The following is a 24463-nucleotide window of genomic DNA, read 5'->3' as shown; positions in this document are numbered from 1 at the left end:
ATATATATATATATATATATATATATATATATATATATATATATATATATATATATATATCAATGCAGTAGAACAAAAAATAATTATAAAATCTACGTCTTAACATTTTTATCACTTTACGGAAGTTAACACTTGCTGTGACTGTACTTACATGGTCGAATAGCACCTCCCCCTTCACCGTGCAAGAATGATGTACTTGAGTCTTTATTTTGCTGATATGAAGTTTGACCTGTAATTTTTAATGATATTTGTAATAATCGTACTGCAACGTCAGAATACTAGAACAAGCTCTACGTCTCTTTTCTAATCCTTTCATGTTTTTACTTGAGGAAATTCCATGCCCAACCGGATTTGATCCTGTCCTCTGTCCACTAGATGAACTTCCATGTGTAACTGAGCTTGATCCTGTTGTATGTCTGCCAGATAAACTTCCATAAGAACTTGATCCTGTCGTGCGCCTACCCGATGTATTACTACGTCCAAAAATACTTGAACTAGATCTAGAACCACCCGGTGACGACGAGCTTCGTCCCCATGACGAAGAGCTTCGACCCCATGACGAAGATCCTCGGGAAAAGAAATTTCTTCCAGCGTTGACGTTATCTGAAAGTGCGAAGCAAATTTGTTTAACCATAAATATATAATAAGTATATTATTGTCACTTTTATACATCATTGCTATATTAATAATATATTATTACTGTTATTAGAACTTTTATAAAATATGTATCAATATCCGATAATAAATAAATTTAAAAATTAGAGCTAATTTACAATAAATTTAGAATTTATATATTTTCTATATTATATATTCTATATTATATATTATAATGATATATAAAATTATATTTTATATAAAAATATTTTATGTAGAAATTACTTACCGGTTATAAGAAAAATTAGAACAAAGAGAAATAGCAAAATTCGAATTTTCATTGCTGTTATATCGAAGTGATAATTGTTCTACGATAGCTAGAAGAAACTGACGTACTTAGTGGCTCTACAGAATAATAAATATATACATATCTCCTCTCGTATTTATCAGTCTTCTTGGTACATACAGTACGTTTTTCTTGGAATGTTAGATTACGTTGTTGACCTATTGACCATTCACTGATACAAACGTTTTCAATACGAAAGTTTTCAATACGATTAAAGATGATTTAATATTGGAATCGCGTAAGAAATACTATCGCGTACTCAAAAGCGTCAATAATTTCTATTTCAATGAAGTGATTATATAAAATTATGTTTTTGCGTCGTTAGTTTTCCGTGTGTCATGTGGTTCTCCTATTTCAACTAAATATTAAATTTTAATTTCATATTTTTACGTAATAAAATATAATTTTTAAAAAATGTGATTATATAAAAATATATAAATATACATTAATAAAATATAATTTTTAAAAAATGTGATTATATAAAAATATATAAATATACATTATTCAATTTTTCATACAATAATTATAAAGAATAAAATTTCTTTGACATGTGAATACTTTTTATTTACATATCCACATATTTTTACTGTGATCTTGTATCTCTTAAATATAGACTTTTCAATATTATAATCTATCACTATTAATGTTTTATGTTATAAAATAAATTCGTATAAATTTAACTATTTCTTTAAAAACTCTAGCCATTTTACGAAATAAAACTAAATTTACAAAAATATACATATACATATTTAATCTTCTTAAATTAAAAAAATAATACTTCAATATAATAGCGGGCTAGTAATTATTTATGCATCTATTATACCAGATGCCTCCTTTTGGATATATCTATCTAAGATTACTTCACTTGGATAATCGGGAATCGACAGTTGTCTAAATCCTTCATCATCTACAAAACAGATCTCATGCCCATCCTAGAAATGCAACCAATCATTAATATACAAAAACCTTCTTTGAATTAACATATTTAGATATTATTTTAGATGATTTGTTTTAGATATGATTTGATCCACTACTTACTGGATCAGCAAGAATAATAACTCTGACAGAAGCTTTTCCTGGTGTATCTAAGGTTATAAGGTCAGTCAAGATTTTATTCCCGCTTTCTTTAATAGCTTTTTGAATGTTTGGCTGCTCTGAAAATGGTATTGAAAAAGCAATACGTCCGTATGCTTTTGCATGGTTAACTTCAATACCTATAACACACATCAATAAATAATATAATTTAGATACTTGAATAATTATATATATATATATATATATATATATATATATATATATATATGCACGCACATATAGTTAATATGTAAAAAAGAAAATAAAACAATTAACATATTACATAACTTACCTATATCTTCAAATTCAAGTTTGGCTTGATCTTCACTATAGCCCATGAGAACACTTTTGTCTGTTTGATCAAATATCTTTAAACCTAATATGTCCTTCCAATAAGCAATAGTATGTTCTAAATTGGAACTGGATAATATGACTTTCTCCACTGGATCTGTTCAAGATATCAATACATTTAAAAAAAGTATTAGTAATATTACATACTAATTATGATTTTACAATATTAAAATTATGGATTTAAATAATCCATCTTGTATTTACCATTGTCAGCAAAATGTTGTTCATTAATGATATGATACTTATATCCACCTGGTGCCTGCATTACAAATTTTCCATTTTCTTCTTGCATTGGCCAATTATTAGCACGTGCTCTTTCAATAATGTCTTTTGAACGAATTGTAATAGCTTTAAAGTCATTTCCTACTTCATATTCCTTAATTCCATAATTATATGTCAACTCTATTACAAAATGTGTATCTTCAGGGCCATACCCTATCATTGTTTTGCTCCAACGATTTGCATATGGTCTACAAATATATATATATATATATAAAATTATATAAAATATAAAACAAATTATAAATAATATTACAATGAATATACAAGTATCAACAGGATATATATATATAATCACACTAAATATATATATATATGCTTCTTAAAAATAGAATAAATATGATTGTAATATAAGTTAATAAACAACATAAATAATAAGAAATAGAAAATTTTGCTTTCTCTGAGTCTTATATATGTATAAATGATATTACACTACAAAACTTATTGTTACATGACTAATGACTAATGTCTACATGACTAATGATAGATTATTCACCCATTACATGCAGCCTCGCATCCATCTGCAAATTCCTCATGCCTTAGCACCTGCAGAGAGAAAAGTCGATAATTTATTATAAACAAATTGGATTGATCAAAATAAAAAAATTACCTTCATTCCAAGAATTTCACGATAGAACTTTGCTGTTAATCCACGATCAGGTATCTTGAAGACAAAATGCAACGCACGTCCAGCAATCATTTTTCTCAGAAGTCTTGTTGGATTTATTCTTTCAACGAAAAATAATCAAGAAAACTGTAATCAATCAAATTTATTAGAACTAGCAGACGCAATTCCCATAGAACGAAAAAGACAAGGATATGACAAGAAAAAGTCTGCTTTCTTAGGGTCAGTTTCACCACCTCCGGTTAAGCTAACCGAGTAGGGATGGGTAAGAAATTATTTTTCTTATAATTGACTGTGATTGGTCAACTTCTTACGGCTTAGGATTTAAAGCTTAAATTTTATGGCTAAAGGGACGTCTACATTGGAAGTAAGCAGTAAGAAGTAGGAAGTAAGAATAAGAAATTGACCAATCATAGTTAATTATTCTTCTCACATTCGACTGTGGTTGATCAATTTCTTACTCTTACTTCCTATTTCTTGCTATTTACTTCCAATGTAGACGTCCCTTAAAAGGATGTCTACATTGGAAGTAAATAGCAAGAAGTAGGAAGTAAGAGTAAGAAATTGATCAACCACAATCGAATGTGAGAAGAATAATTAACTATGATTGATCAATTTCTTATTCTTACTTCCTACTTCTTACTGTTTACTTCCAATGTAGACGTCCCTTTAAGTTCTCATTGTAGACCACACTTAAGGCCATCACACACAAAATTCCGTAAGAAGTTAAAACGTAAGCGTAAAGAAACCGACCAATCCCAATCGAACACTCGGCTCTTCGTAATCTCTCCATTATTACGAAGAGTCAAAAAAAAAAAAAATATTCGATTGGGATTGATCGATTTCCTTACGCTTACGATTTAAGTTCTAACGGAATTTTGTGTGTGATGGCCTTTAAGGGGTGTCGCACACGATTGACATAACAGTAACGTAAAGCGTCTTCTACAATGGCAGTAGGAGTAGTAGTAAGAAATAAGCAGTAAGTAAATAGACCAATCACAATCGATTATTTTTGAAACGTGAGAATGGAATTGGTCAATTTGCTTACTGCTTATTTCTTACTACTACTCCTACTGCCATTGTAGAAGACGCTTAAGAGCCGTGGCACACAAAAAAACTTAAGCAGTAAGACGTAAGCAGTAAGTAAATTGACCAATCACAGTCGTTGATTCTTGGACCGTAAGAAGAATCAATTACTGTGATTGGTCAATTTGCTTACTGCTTACTTTTACTGCTTAAGTTTTTCTATGTGCCACCAGCTTAAGAACTGACCAATCACTTTGAGTATCGTCGAACCGTAAGGTCGCCATTTTTGTGAATTCGATTGTAATTAGTCCATTTTTACGGTACGTCTTATATTAGGGCTATCGCACACAAATTGACATAACTGCATATGCATAGCATAAGACCGTATGTACCAATGAGCATCGAGTATTAAGTCGCCATATTGGTGTTCGATGCTCAATATTCGATGTCCATATGATCTTATGCTATGCATATGCAGTTATGTCAATTTGTGTGCAATAGCCCTTAAAGCCCATTCTACATTAGTCGCAATCGCAAGATTGCAAGGAAATTGTACCAATCATAATTGATTATTCTTCGGTCGCAAGAAGAACAATCAACTAGTCAATTTCTTTGCGACCTTGCAATTTGCGACTAATGTAGAATGGGCTTTATGCAATAATGTGTGCTTTCCGCTTAAATATCTTATATTTTGTCATTATATATGTATAATTTATGTACTGTCTCTTCTACCCTTATAGAAATATCATACTAAGAATCATTGATAATTACTTATTTTCAATATTAAAAATACTGGATAATAAGTAATTATCAATGATTCTTAGTATGATATTTCTATAAGGGTACTTTTCGTTTTACATGCCGATTTTAACTTTTTTTTTTACAAAAGTAACGGAAAGTAACGATTTTTTTATCGTTACTTTTCAAATAACGGTAACGCGTTACTTTTTAGAATCAGTAACGAGTAACGGTAACGAGTTACTTTTTACCGCAAGTAACGGTAACGGTAACGCGTTACTTTTAAAAAGTAACGTTCCCAACCCTGGTACGATGTACGATGTACTAAATTTTATTACTAAGACCCTTTTCTCATAATAATTTCACTAATGGCGAATTTGATTGGAAGCACTAATGTGCACCAGTGCACACTGAGATCAATTAATAGTTCTATTAATAAATCCGAGATATTAGTTATATATAGAGTTTAAAGCTCCTTACAGAATGCCAGGTAACAAGCAGTAGAAAGAGGGAATAGCCAATAGAAACCGACGCACATGTGAAAGTACAGTTTTTCATTGGCTATTTCTTGTTCCTATTACATGTTGCCTGACATTCTGGGTGCTTTCCAATTGCTTAACACATCTTGACACACACGTATACAAAACCAGTTTATTGGTCATATATTATCTGGTAAGATAATATGCAACTAATAAACTGGTTTTGTGTAACACAGTGTACGCAACTGGAAAGCACCCTCTGTAAAGTCAGAATCAGACTACGCATTGGAGATCAAGATTAAAAATTGAAAATCAAAGATTGTCTAATCAAACTGTATGATTGTGATCTGCAGTATTGCAATTGATAATATGATTGCTTTCAGAAAATAATTTAGCTCAGTGAGGTCTCAGTAATTCTTACTATGATTGGTACATTACGTGTATTATGTAATTGTAAATAAATTTCATTATATTGAACGAAATTTACCTCTCTCGCTTTTTCTGAACTTTCAAAAATCCTTATTTGTAAAATGGATCTATCACATGGTCAAAAAGTTGCTAAGGTATTGATTAATATTGTGACTGGAGATTGAAAAAATAGACTGAGCTCTAATTCCAATCTGTAATCTCAATCTTTTAGCGTGTTTAGCCCGTATCAGACTATAGATTAGGATTGAGATTGAATTAAAATTTAGCCAATCAGAGCAAAATTTACTAAGCTCAACCCACTCTGGGTTATTCAGCCTACGTTTATTGGTCGAGTATTTATAAGTAAGCTTTATGATTGGCTAGTAAAGACTTATGATTTATGATCGCTCTTGGAGCGATTAACCGGGAGCGTCCCAGATGCACACATTGACAAACTGATACAGCCAACCACAACGACCTATGCCTAGAGATATTCTAGATACTCTATAAACAACGACATATGATTGGGTATATCCGTTTGTCAATGTGCGCATCTGGGACTCACTCAAATAACCCAGGACTAGTCGAACACGCTATTAATTTGATATTATTTTATGAAAAACAAAAAAATTAAATCTATTATCGATATTTTTAAAAAAATATCGATTATAGAAAAACGATACTTTTGATAATCGATTAAATCGAAGTCGACGATTTTTTTTAGCCGTGCCCAACTCAATAACCGAGGGTTAAAAGTAGCAAAGTAGCCAACTTTTAAATGCGACGTGCCATAAATAGTGTCATACTGAACCTCAATGAACAATTTATATTCAATCTTGACATTGGCATTTCTAGTAGTTAGAATTTAACCGTAGGTTGGTTTAAGGCCGGTTTTATCAACTCCGGTTAAGTCCCGAGCCACAATAGGTATAGTAATTAGAGATGCCTGATTCTGAATCGATTCGATTCTTTCTCCAAAAATAGGTTTATTCGTGTTGTTTGCACTTTTCACACTTTTCGTATTTAAAACTAGACAGAAATATATTGGAATGTTTCGAAGAAGCAAAAACGAGACAACCAACTCGATTGTTTCTTCCAAGCGTCTAATTAAGCGTCTATCTCTTTTTAAAAGCGAAAAGTATGAAACATTCAAGCAGCATGAATAACCCTTTTTCCCTAAATTTATTAGGGAAAGAATCGGGCATCTGTAATAGTAATGCAGAATTCACATCGCGTCCGATGTCCAACGTCTGATATCCAATAGGAGAACAGTTTTCTAATAGAGAATTCAATTTTCTATTGGAAAGCTGTTCTCTTATTGGATATCAGACGTCGTACGTCGGACATCGGACGCGGTGTGAATTCTCCATAAGCTTTAAGCCTTAAGAAATTGACCAATCACAATTAATTATTCGCCTTAAAGGCCAAATCACACTAGTGATTGGCTATTGACGATTGACAATTAAAGATTAGATTTTAACGAATCAACAAGCTTCAGCCTTGGCTTGTTTTGTTCCAATTGGTCAAGTTCCAATCTTCAATCGTCAATCATCTATCGCCAATCGTTAGTGTGATTTGACCTTATAGTCCATATCACATTAGCTATTGGCGATTGATGATTGACGATTGAAGATTGGAACTTGACTAATTGGAACAAAGCAAGCCAAGGTTGAAGCTTGTTGATTCGTTAAAATCTAATCTTTAATTGTCAATCGTCAATCGCCAATCGCTAGTGTGATTTGGCCTTTACATTACTGTTATGTCAATGGCTGCGTTCAATAAAGAAAGCTGCTTTGCAACTGTGTAAAATTCGTGAATCTGATTGGTACATGCTCTTGGATTCAACCAAAATTAAGAGCATGCTCCAATTAGATTCACGAATTTTACAACAGTTGCAAAGCAGCTTTCTCTACTGAACGCAGCCAATTTGTGTGTGAAGACCTTAAGCGCCCAAAGCGAACGCAGCCCTTCATACACACAACAAGCAGACGACAAGAACAGTGGAAGCAGACAGAAGTGTCAAGAGTTACGTATATATGACTACTTTATTTACACTAGCTGGTATACTAATCGAAACTTTCTTTGAATGTAAATTATTCATATATTAATTCTCCAACGAATATAATGGAGAATCTTGCTGCAAAACTATGTTCACTCTTAACAGAAAATGCCAACACAGGTAACTATTATTATTATAACAAATTTTAATAATATTGAATATATATAATAAACTAATATATTGTGGAACTCTTTTATTAAATATACCAAGTTTAGTATGATGATGAATGCAAAACTTTTTTTGTTTTTCAGCGGAACAATGGAAACTGTTAGGACAAGAGAAAGATGGGTCAATTCTTGTTGGATGGGTACAAGAATCAAAGGAAAACGATATATGTACATCATGTAGTGTTATTGCCCGTTATGATCAGTTAAACAATAAATTACAGGTATTAAATATACTAAAAATGTTTGATCTTTACATAGATATCTATAATATTACTTATGTTGAATATTTGAATCATTTAGATATTACACCGTTTTCAAGAAGTGTTAAATATTGTTCAAGCTACAGTAAACCAAAGCCGAACATTATTAGGATATGTAACAAAAGAAAAAAATTGTTTAGAAACAACTGATTCTCCTAAAAAACACTATTCAAGTAATGATAATACAACTTGTGAAACAGAGTTCTATAGAGCATTTATTATTGAATTATCAACTAATGAAACCAAAGTGCATAATTTAGGTATTGAAAAGTCCAAGCAAGTACGGGTACAATTTTTGTACAGAGAGAAGGAACAACTTTGCATGGACAAGTTCCTAATGTTGATACACCATGAATGTAAGTAAATTCTATTCATAAATAAGAATTTATACTAGGATCATTGTATTTATATATTATATGCAAATTTCAATTAAATTATAATTATCTTTGTAAGCAGATATTAAAATATAAAGTTGAGTAATTTTTGTGAACATCAAATCTTTATGTAATTTGAACCATGCATTGCTTCTAGGTATTCTGACGTACACAGTTCAATTTGATATAAACATGAGCGACTCCAAGCTAATAAAGGAGCTAAAATCGGAAATACTTGTAAAAACATTCATATGGGCTCAGTGGGACATGATCAATCAAGTTCTCTACCATATACACCATCGACAAATTCCTGCGAGTTTAGTTTCCGAAGATGAAAACAATTCCAAGCCTTCAAGACCCACACTCAGTGGTCTTCAATTTCATGATGACTTGCCTCATGAAACGGTGGTAAGAGTTTAATAAAATAACAAGAATATGAATTGTTTGTCTAAACTCTAATGTTTACTGAAACTTGCCAGCTGAATATTCCGTTGAATTTACCGCAACTGTTGACGTCTTCCAATTGTGGCACTTACGAAGACGACGTAATACCACTGCGAGTGCACGACTGTTCTCTAGATCTCATTATGGTGTCAGATTCCAAGGGAATGGTCTGCGTTTGTCACCACTATCTTTACCGACCCGTACAGCCGCCGCAGCATGTACTTAATTCGCTGAACGACTCTAACACGGTGCATTTTGCATACTCGGTGACTCTGCTACATCATAGCTGCGTGATCCACTGCGTTATACCGGGTATACCGTGGTCACGTGCCAAACTCATGAGACCAACCTTTGCGATATACGAGAATCATCACATGGCGGTGTTCGTGCCAGGATTGTTTCTGCACTTCCTAGAGATCGGATTGAATCACGAGCCCTGTTGCCACATACTGTGCGGCCCACCACCGTCGATGCCATCTCGTGCTTCTTATTTGGTGCCATTATTCGATTTGGATAATACTGGTAAAGGAACGAGAAGGAACTCCTATCATAATAACATAGATGGCAAACCAAACCATTCCGACGGGAGTAACTCACTCCCGAATTCTAGTTCGAGCGTGTGGACGATAGATTTACCCACTTTGGATCTCGTGCAACTAACAATTCCCACGGACTTCCTCGTCGAGGTCTTCCGCAAGGAGACTTCAGTAGAAACTCGTTTGGGGATACTTCATTATTTTCTTTGTCACAAAACCGACATGGAAATCGTCGCGGAGTTAGTCTCGGTCCTTGCAGAAAAGCCGCGCTCTTTGGATATTGTGCGTTTCATGCAAGAATTTCTCATAGGCAGCTCTTACGCACTGGTGCAGAAGAATCTCCTCACAGACACTATCCCCTTATTGTCCCTGTTACCAGTCACCACCATAGGGGATTATCAAACTTTTGATATAAAGGTGAACGACTTAAGTGTCACGTTAAGTCATGAGAAACTCTGGAATACGTCAGTAATGTTGCTCTCACCGCAACAAAGACTCGTCCCATATCGTAGCGACTTGTGGACCAGATTGTGGGATCAACTGAATAAAAATGGTGGTGACAAACAGAGATTTAATCCCAGTCGTATCGCAGAAAAACTACTGGTTTCTTTAGCTTGCTATCAACCAGAGGCATTGTCCAGATGCAGCACCCCGATGTCGCCAAGTGGAGGGTAATAGTAGTTTGTACTCAAATTCCATGTGAAATTGCATAAATTTGTTAAGCAGATTATGTTAACTTCAAAATAATTTCTTAGACTTTAGAAATTCACAGATATAAGTAGTTTGAAATAATTTTAATGTTTAAGAATTGACTATATATGTGAGTCATTACAAAAATATGAGAAATTACATGATATGAGTCAATGCATATTCGAGCTACGCTACATTGTGCTAATTTATTTGTGAATTTTTTTTACAAAATTAAGAAATTTATCTTATTCATATTACTTAATATATATATAACTTAAATAATATTTTCACACTCGTAAATAATCATGTATTTACTGTTATGTATACATTTATGCTTATATATTTACCGTTACATTTATGTAGCATTTACTATTTGTGTGTTATAATATAATTTGTACGATTATGTTTGTATGATATTTATTACGAATTATGTTGCAGATTTGTTGCAATGCCACTTGGAGACCTGATGGTTAATCGCAGCATGAAATTGGACTCTAATCTGCCGTTTAATGAGATGGAAAGTTGTACTGCCTCGAAGCAGGAACATATTGTGTCGGTGAATTTGCGCGAACTCTCTATGTATCTTCTAAAGAACGGCACGCACACGTCAACTATGCTCACCCGAGGCTCTTGTACCACGTTACATGTTCACGCCATGGCCACGAGACACGTAGCTGCACAATTGGAAGCCTCGCGTACGCTCTGTCAGATACTCTGCAGAGCAACTGGCGTCGATCCAAGGATTGAGCAGGAACGTGGCTTTAGTCTTATGTAAGCCCAATTTCCATATCGATACAAAATTTTTAATTTGTCGTTGATACAATTGAAAAACTTATTTCTGAAAATGTCTTAAATCTATATTTAATAAAATAGAGATTACATTATATGAAAGAATATGTAGAAGGGACCGTCTTGAATATGTCCGTAATTTATAATGTTTCGAGTATCAACTTGTTCATCCACGATGAATCTTATCAGTTATTAACTTATTTCATCTCAACTCTTTATCTAATGTTATTTTTTACAGAGATAAATTGGATAAAGCGAGGCGATGGTTGCTATTCACACTCTTGCAACGATACAGGTATTCTATAGAGAGTATCGCTTACCCAGCACCGCAGGGGTTTGCGTCGTTCTTCACTTACCTCGGATATCGCACTCTCGATTACTCCATGTTTTTGCAATACATTCAACGCTCGGTATTCGAACTGCAGGTTGACGTCGGGAAAGCTATTTTAGCTGGTATGTCCTCACGATAAAAATATTTGCGTATCACGAATATTCGAACACAATAAGACATGACAGTAATTGACAGTAATAAACGATGACAGTAATTGACTGTTCAACTTATCTGTGTAGATATGAGCGATGCGAAAAAGGATGTCATTCAAAAACTGGGGTTACTCTCCTTAATGCCAAGATCTCGTGCAAAAAGATTGTTAAATCAATGGTTACATCCAGTTAGTTTAATGCTGCGAGCCAGAGAACATGCCGCTAATATTCTATGTGGCGAAGAAAGTCAAAATCGAGTCGGTAACCGACCTTTGCAACATCGTAATCATCATAATAGTAAGTAAAATGTAAAAGAAATGTTTCAATAAACTCATATTGAAACAACACGCCCATTAATTGCTTCTAGGTTTAGCAGCATTCCCTTCAGAAGACCGTCTCTCGCCATTAGACACATTCTTAGATTTACTTACTGCAAAAGGTGAGAATTATATCATATTGATAACATGATTATAATTACATCATCTTAAAACAATGATACTCTTAACAATATCTAACTTTTTCTTTAGCCAGCCTTACTGAATTGGATTTTGGATTACTGATAGAGGCAACAGTCACATCTACAGAAGATTTTCTTTAACTAGTATTGAATTTAATGTGGAATCGTATTTTGTCAGTATAATTGGTACTGACAACTACCAAAGAATGTTTTTTTAAGTAAAAGGATTTATTTAACAAATAATTAATAACCACTTATGCGAATTTATATATAATTTTCATATGTACTTGGATAAGATATCGCGTATTTTATACTTTTATATAATTTTGTTATTGAATCTTATGTATATCTTATTAAGCTTATATCTCTCAAAGCGTTGAGGAAACATTGTTGTAAGATATATTTACAATTATGGATATTGCTATTTTGACAAAAATATCAAGTACCATCAAAACTTAGTTACCATCACTGATTATACATTTAATATATCAATAGATAACAAAAAATAACGAAAGTTCAATTATTCAAAAATAGTGATCAGATTTCCAGTCCTGAATTCGGGACACTTCATAAATGTGTGAAGCGGGGAGTGAAAAGATCCGAAAATCACTTGACAATCATTGAAAATGATGTCAAATCGGTGTCCCAAATAGCACTCGAAAAAATTCGAAACAAAGGGTGAAAAATCGGGACGTCTGATCACCTTACCAAAAAGTATGTATTCTATATTGCAAACATTTTTTTCTGAAGTTTTTGAGAAACCCCTATCTCTTATGCAAAAAATTACCACCCAGGAATTAGCAATATAATAATAAAGTAATACATTATATTATTGAAAAATGTATATCACGCATATTGTTATCACGTTTAAACTTACTTAAGCATAAAAATGTGCAATCTTTGAATTACATAAAAATTATCTTGTATTTTAATTAAATTTTAATAAATTATAAAGTGAGAAGCATTTATATTATTGCTATTTCACGTGCGTTATTTTTGGGAGGATCCCGATTGCCGACAGTACGATTGACCACAAATTGTAATGATTGGTTCGATCTGGTAATTCACTAGATAATTCTTATCATCGATTGATTTGTGTGCAATCGTACTGTAGGCAATCGGGACGCTCCCTTATTTTTTTATGATTTTATTAACACATTCCTGAATGAGTGTGCCAAAAAACTTAAATGCTAAACATTATAATATTGATATTCTGTATGAGTTGGTATTATAAATACTTGTATGAGTTAGTATTATAAATTGGCTGCGTTCGGGGAGATGCTATTTAGCGCTTTGAACATCCTTTGTCCTTGTTCAATTTTTAGAAACAAACAAGGACAGAACACACTCATAACGCTAAATAACGTCTCTTCGAACGCAGCCTGGATGGGACCATGCATATATGAGTGTTTTCGGGGAGCTCGCTATTAGCAGTATTCAGCGCTACCGTGTTATTCTGTCCTTGTTGTACATCTAAGGAGCGATAAAGATAGAAGAAGTGGTAGCGTTGGTAGCGTGTTTTCCGAACGCACCCATGTAAGGCTGCGTTCGGAAACACACACTGTGTGCACACTACTAGACGATAGCCGTTGGAGTAAGCGAAATACAAGAGTGAGATAAAAAAAGAGGGAGAGTACTCGAGTGACGTTTCCGAACACAGCTTAATACTACTATGGCTACGTTCGTTTTGGTGCTTACAACGCTCTAAGCATTATTTCATCCTTGTTTCTATCAAATATTAAACAAGGACAAATGATGCTTACACGCTATAAGCGTCAAAACGAACGCAGTCTATTGATTCCTGCACACAGGACGCGGTAATGCTTGCCGCGCGGCGGAAGTTCGCGCGACAGCCAATCAATATGTTATTTTTCCGTAAGAACTAAAAGGTTATTACGGAAAGCAGCATATTGATTGGCTATCGCGCGAACTTCCGCCGCGCGGCAAGCATTACCGCGTCCTGTGTGCAGGAGCCATAACTTATTGCACAAGTTCAGCAGTGCAGCTACAAAGAACAGACCTTATGTGTGAGATGGTAGAAACCAATTAGTTATTTTTCTATTTTTGAAATCGAAGCCTTAGCTATTATCAAAGCCATTTCGTATATAAAATTACAAATTGGGACTAATTATTTAATCGTTACCGACGTTAAAAGCGTGGTAACAGCTATTAGCTCGGTGGATTACCAATGATCTAAACCACACTATATATATGTGATCAAGAAACTCTTGCTCTCGGCCAATAACTTTGATAGTAATATAATGATTGCCTGGGCCCCTGGGCACATTAATCTTTATGGCAATGATCTAGTAGACTTTCTCGCATCACAGGCAGCACATCAGAGTACAAATCTTGTTGCCCATCATGAAAACCGCTATTTTTATTCTAACTTCTGTTCAGCAACTTTGAAACACTATAAACAGATTTCATACTCTATATTGGAACAAACTGCTTCATATAAAGGCTACAGATATTTTAATAGAACCAGAAACAAAGATTTGTCAAATCCATGGTTCAAGCAATTTAAGCATATTCCTAGAAAGTACATTGTTATAATTAATAGGCTTAGGTCATTTCATACCAGGTGCAACTTACATTTGTACGACAAAGGCATAACTACAGATAAATCCTGCCCGTGTGGTCACGATTCTCAATCAGCGAATCATCTTTTCTTTGATTGTATTGACTTTAAAAGGCATGCTGATGCATTGCTATTGGATCTGCATAGATTTAATCTTTCAAAGGACATACACGAACTCGCATTCATTGAAACACCGATTGTTTTAGACATCGTTTGTAAATTCTTAAAAAACTCGGATATCAGTATTTGAATTAAGCGGCCATCTTATGGCTGCTCAAATCTGTTGGAAACACCAGATGGCGATGGATTCTATCCGGGGCCAAACCAAGAAGGAAGGAAGGTAGAAACCAATATGGCGACAAACAGTTCCCCCCGCGTTCCTGAGTATATACCCCTCTCGCCAAAAGTAAGTGTTTAGTCTCCGTCCCCTTATTCCTTAGTCTGTGGTTACCACTTTTAGATTTCTCTCCATGTCAATCAGTATAAATGTGATTAATAAATACAACTGACAAACTATTAGTGACGTCGTAGAGTAGTCAGTATATTTTGTACTGCAGAGAATATTTACAAATATTTACAATATTTTCTCGTAAAAAATGTCAGTAAGAGGTTAAATTAATCAGAGAAAATCCTATAATAATATACATTTGACTGTAAGTTACTTTATCGTTATATTTGTCTTATATATGATTTACATTAGTTTTATATATACATTGTACATATACATATACATTGTAAATATCAATATGAACATACTTGATTTAACTATATTACATAATTACAATGTATTATATATGATCTTAACAAAATTATATTTATACACAAAGCATCAATAAAAAGATATAACCATATCATATTTCATTAATTTTATTATTAATTATATTTCATATCAATTTCAGATTTAGTAACATTATGGGTGATATCATTTTGACGAGTGAACAAAAGAAATTCTTAGCAGAATGCGAAGAAGAGTTTAAAGACCGATATACAGAAAAGGATACCAATTTTATGGAAATCAAGAGACAAGTTCCTAAAAAACCACCAATTGTGGATCCTTGGTATAATAAACCACGTAGACCTTACGACTGGACACGTCAGAATCAAAATCAAAATAAACGTAATCACCATTGGGATCGTCGAAGTAATGAAAGAAATGAAAGATGGGAACGTCATGCTGGTAAACATCATATGCATCATCGACAAAGAATGTATTAGTACACATACACATAAACACAAATATAAATGGAATATATAAAAATAAATTCTAAACTAATTCTAATTATTTTTGTTTTTTCACTACATAATTATTATCTGATAATATATAATAGTATAACTTATTGTGTGTTTTATTAATTTTCTCTCTGTTATGTAACATTGTGGCTGCTTGCAGCTGTACTTATAGGAATTAATTAAAATTAATTTTATATTAACTGTTTGATCATAATATTAAAACAATTAAGTCTTTTCTATAACTTGATAGAATAAATTCATCAATGAGTCGGATTACTTGAAAATACGGTAATTATACAGTTTAGAGTCCTCATCATCGATTTAACTAAAAATTAACAATGTTGTATATTTTGACGCATAGAAATCTAATATGAAAGTTTAAGGGCTATCGCACACAAATTGACATAACTGCATATGCAAGCATAAGATCGTATGGACCAATGAGCATCGAATATTAAGCATCGAATACCAATATGGCGACTTAATACTCGATGCTCATTGGTACATACGGTCTTATGCTATGCATATGCAGTTATGTCAATTTGTGTGCGATAGCCCTAAATCGTCGTACTGCTCCGCAAAACGAGATGCATTAGGGCTATCGCACACAAATTGACATAACTGCATATGCATAGCATAAGACCGTATGTACCAATGAGCATCGAGTATTAAGTCACCATATTGATGTTCGATGCTTAATATTCGATGCTCATTGGTCCATACGATCTTATGCTATGCATATGCAGTTATGTCAATTTGTGTGCGATAACCCTTACTACGCATAGGGTGTTTTCCAATTGCAATATCCCTAGACACTTTCATGCACATAGCGACACAAGTTGCATTCCAATTGTCGTAATCGCCGACACAACACTATAAATCCGTATTCAGTTCGAGGGCTACTCATGGATGTAGGAATATAAGGATAGAGCGTAAGCTGAGTTTATAGGCAAGGGGGATGAAGCCGATTTGAGAGACGAGATATCTCTAAAACTGTGCCTGAATTTGATTGGTTGAGTTGTACTCATGCGCAGTACCGCCAATTATAAACGAAATATTAAGAACATGAACATATAATTCAGAATAATACGTGAAAAATTAATAATAACACAGTGAGTAGGAGACGATTCTATGCAAAAATAAGTAAAAAAAGAATATTTTCTTATTACAACTTTGTTTTCGAGAAAATCGAGGTTAAAGATTTGTCGAGTAAAGATCTTAATCTTGGCAATGCATTCCGCTTAATTGTACATATAGAGCCACTGTTAGTAAATGACTCTTCGTTGAAGTGCAGGGAGTAAACGCGGGATGAATTCGATATTGATTTAATATATAATATATCAAGCCAAAATTTATGAAGCATATCATCTTTTGGAATACTGTGAAGAATATTTAAAAACAGTTTTTCATTAACAGTTCATTATCATTAAAAGGTTATCTTAACTATAAAATGTGATTTTTTTTCACTTTGATTTTTTCCAATTTTGGCAGCCCAATCTGCTTTTGCAAAAAAGAACACAACCCAGTAAACATGCATGTCTAAAAGATGTCGAAAAGATATCTAAAAGATATCTTATGCAACATTTTGTTGCATAAGACGTCTTTTAGATATCTTTTCGACATCTTTTAGACATGTATGTTTACTGGGAACACTGCACCATTATTCCAACGATTTATTAACAATAAACAATAAGACAATATTTACTAACCTCCTCACATGTACTCAGACGTTTAGTGGACGCTACATGTGGTTTGTTTTTTTCAACTGCACTGCTACACTGGTGCAATAAGTTAAAGTGAAATAAAAGGGAGCGTCCCGATTGACCACGGTACGATTAGACACAACCAACCGATGAAAAGAATTATTTAGTGAATTACTAGCTCGAACCAATCATTACAATCTGTGTCCAATTGTATCGTGGTCAATCGGGTCCACCCCAAGCAATCCAGCACGAAACAAGCATCGTGTGCCGCTGACTTTAGATTTATTTATTATGATTGGTTTATTAAAGTAATGGCTTCTGTACACAAGACGCGGTAATGCTTGCCGCGCTACGGAAGTTCGCGCGACAGCCAATCAATATGCTGCTTTCCGTAATAACCTTCTAGCTCTTACGGAAAAACAACATATTGATTGGCTGTCGCGTGGACTTCTGCCGCGCGGCAAGCATTACCGCGTCTTGTGTGCAAGAGCCAATACAATCATTCCTCTCACCTCTTGCGCTTCATCCCTTTGGCTTCACCTATGCTACAATGTGCTCCGTCCATATATTCTTACGTCCATGGATATACCTATGGTCCATACAGTGAAATATTCCGATGAACAGTCATTCTTGATGCATTTTTTATCATGCTTTTGACTACACGAAAAATAATTGATATAAACTAATTATATAAAAAATTAAGTTATATGTCTAGAAAAAGATACTAAAATACATATAATTCTTGCAAATATGTGGGCAGATACTATTCTAATTGTATTTATCAGCATATGCACAGCATTGTTAGGTGAAGGTAAAGTAACAAATAATTTCAATAAATTAAAAATTTATTGCTAAGCTTAAGTTAAATAGTATAGAATTATTTATGTACATATATATATATTCCAATATTTATTAATATTTCATCATATATATTTGAACGTATAAAAAGTATAGACTTATATGTTTTAACATATTTACTTAAATTAACTTAAATTTACTTAAATGTATTATTTAGGATTAACATGGCTAATGGTGTATAGAACTGAAAAATATCAAAAATTGAAGGCTGAAGTGGAAAAGCAGAGTAAGAAGTGTAAGTTTACTAAAAAAATATTACTATAATTATATGAAATATTAAACGCTATGTGACATTTATTTATATAGAATATTTTTACTTGTTAGTGGAAAAGAGAAAAGAAGCCCATGGTGATTCTCTGGATAAACAACAAAAGAAAAAGATAGAGCGTGAAGAGGAAAGATTAAAAAATAATAATCGAGACTTGTCTCTTGTGAAAATGAAATCAATGTTTGCAATTGGATTTGCCTTCACAGCGCTTTTAAGTATGTTCAACAATATATTTGATGGACGAGTTGTTGCTAGATTGCCATTTGTCCCAATCAGTTGGATACAAGGCTTGTCACATAGAAATCTGTCAGGCGATGATTACACAGAATGTTCATTTATATTTTTGTATATATTATGTACTATGAGTATCAGACAGGTAAATTTAATAATATACTATTATGAATATATTTAAATATATGCAAAATATTTAATACATTCTTGTGATTTTTCATTAGAACATTCAGAAAATGCTTGGCTTTGCACCATCCAGAACTGCAAGCAAACAAAGTGGAGGTATCTTTGGACCTCCCCCTCAACAATTTAAATAAATTCATATTTGAAAAATTACGACCAATGTTTTCATCAATTTTTGCACACCCTATTGCTAAATTTTGGATGCTTACTCATATTTGATTGATCTGTACAATATTTATTGTTTTACTTTATACTCTATATGTAAAAATATTTTTAAAAATATTTTTAAACAAAATTCTTAGATTTCAATGTATATCATTTCCGAATAATATATAAAATACAAGTAAAACAGATATTTATACTTTGTATTATTTAAAAAAGAAAAAATTACGTAAAATTATATCAGTTTATTTGTTATATAAATAACATAATAATTAAAAATTGTACAAAAAAAGATAAGGATCTAATAGAAATTAAGCATAAAAACATGAATTTTGTATAATATTATTTCAATGTGAAATATTTCGAATATATATGTATGTAAAATACTAAATCTCTATAGTATTTTATAACATGTAATATAATAAAGGATATACACACCTTATATATAATTTACAAAATCAGTGGGCAATTTTAAAAAATAGAGTTGTTACTTGTATATTTTCATAAAGCAGCGCTTATACAACAATCGATGTTATATACAAACATAATGATCAACCATATACAAAAGAGCGCAACCATTTTCTTACATAGTAAAAAATTTACGATATATATATATATATATATATATATATATATATATATATATATATATATTTATATTTATAATACTAGGCTATATATAGTATATGATGGAGTGTATGTATTGTATATATATTATATGTTTATTATACTACACTCCCTATATATTTTAACGATAGTCTGAGTTATAAAGAACTTTGTTTCACAATTTTATACATTGTTGAAAATCCGATCGAATAATACCAAATCGAATTGATTATCTTTCTATCTTAGATGATACACATAGAATTTCGTGTAATATTTTATAATTGTTCTCTACTTGTTACATATCAACAAAACTTATATTTAAGCCAACCTGCCTTTTATTAAAATTATCGATTCATATATGTTATGCAATCGTGATATTTACAGAGAATCTACACGTAGAAATTATTATGACAAAAAGCGTAAGGAGTAAGCTTACTGTTGAAACTTTTGGTGTTCTATTATTTGCCATTGTTGCTATTATTTGCCATTATTGAATATTATTATAATAATCCATTTATATTTCAGAATTCTACTGTTTTCAGCGTGAAGCAAACATGATATTATATAACGCAATTTGAAATGTATAAAATTCAAAAATAATGATGTGTACGTGTGATAATCATATAATTCATATACGACATAGTAACCCCAGACAGCACAATGTCCAAAACCGGGACATAAGATGTCTTTAAGACATCTTTAAGACAACTTAAAGACCTCTTATGTCCAGACATCTTAAAGTCGACTTAAAGACGTCTTATGTCCCAGTTTTGGACATGTGTGCTGTCTGGGACGATATTTATGATTTCTTTTTAGTCATATATAATTCCGAAACAGAATATTATATAATTGTAATCTCGACAGTGACAACTTACAGGAAACAAAAACGCAAAATTAAGATGCCAACATGATTTCACGTACTGCAGCAAAGAGATTTAGGATGTGGTAAACAGTCGAAGAAAAAAAATTTACGAGAAATAGAATCTTTTAATTATTTCTGCATTGTTCACGTGGACGCTATACCGTCTAGCAATCGATAAGTTTCACATAGTTGTGTTAAATTCTTTTTTTCTTTCTTTTTTTCTTATTATGCATTCATACTTGATGACATTAAATGTCGCGACAAGTATAAAACACCCTGTGGCGCACGCGCTCATTCACGCTAAGAAAATGCGATTGTATTTACAAAAACTTACAGGCTTATTGATTGTTAAATAAACGCAGAGTCCTATCATTCTATTTTTATACAATAAGACTTATACAGTAAAAAAAATTGCACATCGAGATTTACTTAACATAAGGAATAACTTAGGTACACGGGAATCAATCCGTCTTACAATCGAACGACGAGATTGAATTAACGTATTATCGCGACTATGATTGCGACTAATATATTCCTATGGAGAACATCTAAATGGAACCATATATTTACGAGTTCTCATAAAAATAAATTATATAGAATATGGCGTGTTTAAATTATTTGTGGCTTCTATGTGTTTACGTCGGTTTCAGCGACTTTCTACGGAGATAATCTCTCTCTGGAGATGAATTTTAACCAGCATCATGGAGAGATTTTTGTACGGTATTATGTGTCATTCATTATACCTTCCGGTGAAGATACACGAGATTTCGAGATACACGGCGCTTCTTCGGCGATGTAATCGAGTCACTCATGCATTTACACATTCGCGTTGTTTGTCAACGTCTCTAGGATTTTTGCTGCGAAGATAAATCTTTATCGTCGACACGACGACACGTGATGGGTAAGATTCTTACACAGCGTGATACGTCATTTCGAACAGGCTGCAATTGCCTGATCCTCGTCCTACATTTAGAACGGTGGACAATTCACGCCAGGATGAAGATACTGGCATTTATCGCCCACCCGACAATAACCGTTCTTAGAAAATTGTCGGCATACTGGCGGCTGTTTGCCACTTCCTCGCCAACCGCCACCACCGCCTCTCCAACCACCTCTACCAGGTCCGCCACCACGATACCAAGCTCGACCTCGACTATGTATGGGCACCCCTCTGGGTCCTGGGAAATTGGGTCCAGGTGGGTACATCGGTCCAGGTGGACCTTGGAAGTTATTGGGATTCATATTATTGAACCCACCCATGTCTTCTGGTCCCATCATACCGTAACCCTCTTGTTGTTGGTTGTACATGGGTGGTGGACCCATCATACCAGGCGGAACCATTGGTCCACCTTCCATTCCCTGATTGAAACCACCAGACATGTTCGCCATGGGATTCATACTGACATCGGGTACTACGACTTTGCCGTCACCGGTTCTCCAACCGCCACCACCGGCCGACATCGGTCCTGTCATTTCTTGGCTCATAGGACCCATATGCGTAGGAGTCATCATCTGTTGTGGCATCTGCGACATGGGACCCATTGCCTGTTGTGGTCCCATAGGCGTCATCATCGGCTGCTGATTGTGTGGGAATGTTGGGTAGTGGAACGTCGTTACCGCTGGCGGTTGAGGTATTAATTGCGGCTTGGGTTCGGGCCATGGAACCGACGTAAAGTCCTTCTCGCTTTCCTTATTACCTGTAAGGTCGTCCAATGGTATCACCTTTGGGTCGGTCACCACGTGGTGTCGTTCCTCATCTGGCTCGGCCGCAGAATCCGGAATCCTGCAATTCAAGAACGATCGGAATTAGAGATCTTCATGATTAATTGAAGATCCAACGACGAATTATACAATATGACTCGCTTTAGTAAAATCAAACAAGTTATACAGGGTGTCCCAGACTATCCTCCGGATATTTTGTGGAAATGTAGAACAAGTCGAAATGAACATAAAAGTCCTATATCATTTTGCGATATTCGCAATAATAGTCGAAAAAAGAAGATTGGTGAATGATCACGCGCGATATGGTAGATAAGCTGCAGTGGCGCCGTCTGCCGTTGTATACTTATATATTAAGTCAAACTGAACAAAAAAGTCCTCTATTCAATTCCATTTTGCAAATGACCACATAGATTTTTAGATATTAATTAAAGAAAATTGTTACACACGCACCCACATACAGAATTGTGTACCATAATATGTATACAAATTTTCTTTAATTAATATCTAAAAATCTGTGTGATTATTTGCAAAATGATAGAAGACTTTTTTGTTCAATTTGACTTAATGTATAAATATACAACGGCAGATGGCGCTCATCTACCATATCGCGTGTGATCATTCATCAATCTTTTTTAATTAATATCTTGAAATTTATTGCGAATATCGCAAAACGGTATGGAACTTTTATGTTCACCTCAATCCATTCTACGTTCCCACAAAATATGCGGAGGAAAGTCTGGGACACCCTGTATACAACTAGTTTCAAGTGTCTGTCGAGATGGGCCAATATAATTCAATAAGAAAGACTTGCATCTGCTTCAAAATTTAATTAATAATATATAACATAAAATACATACATGCTTCGGTTAAAATAAAGCGCTTGAAGAATGCCTTTTTCACGAGCATATTGAATGTCTTTCTCCCTGCTGTCTTTTCCAGGCTCCACTAAGGGAGGCGGAAGATCGATAGGAATTAAAGGCTTCCACCTTGTTCTTTCTTCCATTAAATCTTCGTTATCTGACAAAAAGGAAGACATTTTTATAAATAATATCTATTTGTGTGCATAACTAGATACAACTAAAGTAGATAATTAACCATTTATAAATCAATAAATATTTTTTTATGATGTATTTAACTATATATGAATCAAATTAAAATATCTTATTAATTAATTAAATACATACTTAGTTTTCTGGCCATCTGAAATGCTTCCCTCTCGTTTTGTTTCTCCATCTGTTTCATATCGGTAAACGTCTTCGTCACATTGACTCTTTCTGTTTCATCTAACTCGAAATAACGTATAGATTCCAGATCCGTCTTCCACTTTAAGATCTTCTTTGGTCCCTTACGTTTCTGAAGTAGTAAAACACTTCTAAGTCCATCTACGTATCGTATTTCGGAGTAAGAATTAACATTATCCTTTTTCGATGAATCCGAAACTATCGAAGATGCATCTTCCGGCGATTCGGAATCCTTCGCATCCTCCACATCTTCTTCGGGTGTTGGCGCTAAGAGAAGACAAAGTAAATAAATATTAATGTAGTATTAATTATATATATACGGATAAGAGTATAGATCTCTCTAAGATGTTTTTGAAACATTTATATACTATTTGATTGTCTTTACGTACAATATGCATTCTTCAAGAGGAACATTTTTGAAAGAAACTCGCTTCCGCTTAATAAGTCTATACACTCACTGTTACTTCCGTCATCGTCATCTCTGTTATCCTTGTCATCATCCATTGCCAGATCCTTGTCCTTTTTCAAATCTTCCTCGCTATTTTCTTTTTGTTCTTTATCATCTTCTATTTCCAAAGTATCTTGATAGAACTGCAAGAAACAAATTTTATATCTATCGTTAATAGCATTTCTAAAA

At 33.5% G+C, this 24463-nt stretch overlaps 6 protein-coding genes across 9 annotated transcripts in view; 3 read left to right on the top strand and 3 right to left on the bottom strand.

Moving 5' to 3' along the window:
• LOC116847055 (poly(U)-specific endoribonuclease homolog) overlaps positions 1-1042 on the bottom strand; it is a 5734-nt gene extending 4692 nt beyond the window's left edge. The window contains exons 1-3 of the mRNA XM_032821637.1: positions 884-1042; positions 325-603; positions 152-229 (exon numbers count right to left, since the gene is read on the bottom strand). Coding sequence (XP_032677528.1) covers positions 152-229; positions 325-603; positions 884-935 — 409 coding nt within the window. The 5' untranslated portion in view covers positions 936-1042. The remainder of the gene's footprint in view (positions 1-151; positions 230-324; positions 604-883) is intronic.
• Positions 1043-1381: 339 nt separating this feature from the next.
• On the bottom strand, positions 1382-3556 carry LOC116847057 (glyoxalase domain-containing protein 4). Its single transcript, XM_032821640.1, has 6 exons — positions 3255-3556; positions 3141-3190; positions 2570-2835; positions 2307-2462; positions 1979-2154; positions 1382-1872 (listed from the first exon to the last, which is right to left on the bottom strand). The coding sequence occupies exons 1-6, from the start codon at positions 3342-3344 to the stop codon at positions 1747-1749; spliced, it is 864 nt and encodes a 287-aa protein (XP_032677531.1). The 5' UTR covers positions 3345-3556; the 3' UTR covers positions 1382-1746.
• A 4224-nt stretch (positions 3557-7780) lies between these two features.
• On the top strand, positions 7781-12637 carry LOC116847085 (protein pigeon). Its single transcript, XM_032821697.1, has 10 exons — positions 7781-8099; positions 8231-8367; positions 8447-8762; positions 8938-9188; positions 9260-10431; positions 10889-11221; positions 11478-11692; positions 11810-12019; positions 12090-12161; positions 12250-12637. Exons 1-10 carry the CDS (start codon positions 8045-8047, stop codon positions 12318-12320), a joined length of 2832 nt encoding a protein of 943 aa, XP_032677588.1. The 5' UTR covers positions 7781-8044; the 3' UTR covers positions 12321-12637.
• A 2366-nt stretch (positions 12638-15003) lies between these two features.
• On the top strand, positions 15004-16042 carry LOC116847076 (RNA guanine-N7 methyltransferase activating subunit-like). Of its 2 annotated transcripts, none has more exons than XM_032821683.1 (2): positions 15004-15166; positions 15660-16042. In XM_032821683.1, exon 2 carries the CDS (start codon positions 15673-15675, stop codon positions 15973-15975), a length of 303 nt encoding a protein of 100 aa, XP_032677574.1. In that variant the 5' UTR covers positions 15004-15166; positions 15660-15672; the 3' UTR covers positions 15976-16042. The 2 variants fall into 2 exon arrangements, with proteins under 2 accessions (XP_032677574.1, XP_032677572.1); XM_032821681.1 differs by having other exon boundaries at positions 15100-15413.
• A 2178-nt stretch (positions 16043-18220) lies between these two features.
• On the top strand, positions 18221-19386 carry LOC116847053 (calcium load-activated calcium channel). Its single transcript, XM_032821631.1, has 4 exons — positions 18221-18504; positions 18709-18786; positions 18876-19195; positions 19275-19386. The coding sequence occupies exons 1-4, from the start codon at positions 18444-18446 to the stop codon at positions 19365-19367; spliced, it is 552 nt and encodes a 183-aa protein (XP_032677522.1). The 5' UTR covers positions 18221-18443; the 3' UTR covers positions 19368-19386.
• An 828-nt stretch (positions 19387-20214) lies between these two features.
• The window catches only part of LOC116847052 (serine/threonine-protein phosphatase 1 regulatory subunit 10), a 17356-nt gene continuing 13107 nt past the window's right edge, over positions 20215-24463 (bottom strand). For all 3 annotated transcript variants that reach the window (XM_032821628.1, XM_032821630.1, XM_032821629.1), the window contains 4 exons: positions 24285-24417; positions 23770-24093; positions 23443-23602; positions 20215-22646 (listed from right to left, as the gene is read on the bottom strand). In XM_032821628.1, the coding sequence (XP_032677519.1) occupies positions 21833-22646; positions 23443-23602; positions 23770-24093; positions 24285-24417 (1431 nt within the window). In that variant the 3' untranslated portion in view covers positions 20215-21832. The remainder of the gene's footprint in view (positions 22647-23442; positions 23603-23769; positions 24094-24284; positions 24418-24463) is intronic.

This window comes from Odontomachus brunneus, unplaced genomic scaffold (assembly GCF_010583005.1).
Source record: "Odontomachus brunneus isolate Ranch 3 - 2012 unplaced genomic scaffold, Obru_v1 Obru_scaffold_073, whole genome shotgun sequence".
In the NCBI taxonomy this organism is placed as follows: domain Eukaryota; kingdom Metazoa; phylum Arthropoda; class Insecta; order Hymenoptera; family Formicidae; genus Odontomachus; species Odontomachus brunneus.
This window is presented reverse-complemented; position numbering and strand designations above follow the sequence as displayed.

Coding starts and splice junctions, on each gene's coding strand:
- LOC116847076 (XM_032821683.1), top strand. CDS start 15,673: ATGGGTGATATCATTTTGACGAGTGAACAAAAGAAATTCTTAGCAGAA.
- LOC116847057 (XM_032821640.1), bottom strand. CDS start 3,344: ATGATTGCTGGACGTGCGTTGCATTTTGTCTTCAAGATACCTGATCGT. Junction 3,191..3,254: donor GTGAAATTCTTGGAATGAAG/GTAATTTTTTTA, acceptor TTCTCTCTGCAG/GTGCTAAGGCATGAGGAATT. Junction 2,155..2,306: donor ACTTGAATTTGAAGATATAG/GTAAGTTATGTA, acceptor TGTGTGTTATAG/GTATTGAAGTTAACCATGCA.
- LOC116847085 (XM_032821697.1), top strand. CDS start 8,045: ATGGAGAATCTTGCTGCAAAACTATGTTCACTCTTAACAGAAAATGCC. Junction 8,368..8,446: donor AGTTAAACAATAAATTACAG/GTATTAAATATA, acceptor TGAATCATTTAG/ATATTACACCGTTTTCAAGA. Junction 12,162..12,249: donor AGATTTACTTACTGCAAAAG/GTGAGAATTATA, acceptor CTTTTTCTTTAG/CCAGCCTTACTGAATTGGAT.
- LOC116847053 (XM_032821631.1), top strand. CDS start 18,444: ATGTGGGCAGATACTATTCTAATTGTATTTATCAGCATATGCACAGCA. Junction 18,505..18,708: donor CACAGCATTGTTAGGTGAAG/GTAAAGTAACAA, acceptor TGTATTATTTAG/GATTAACATGGCTAATGGTG. Junction 19,196..19,274: donor GTACTATGAGTATCAGACAG/GTAAATTTAATA, acceptor ATTTTTCATTAG/AACATTCAGAAAATGCTTGG.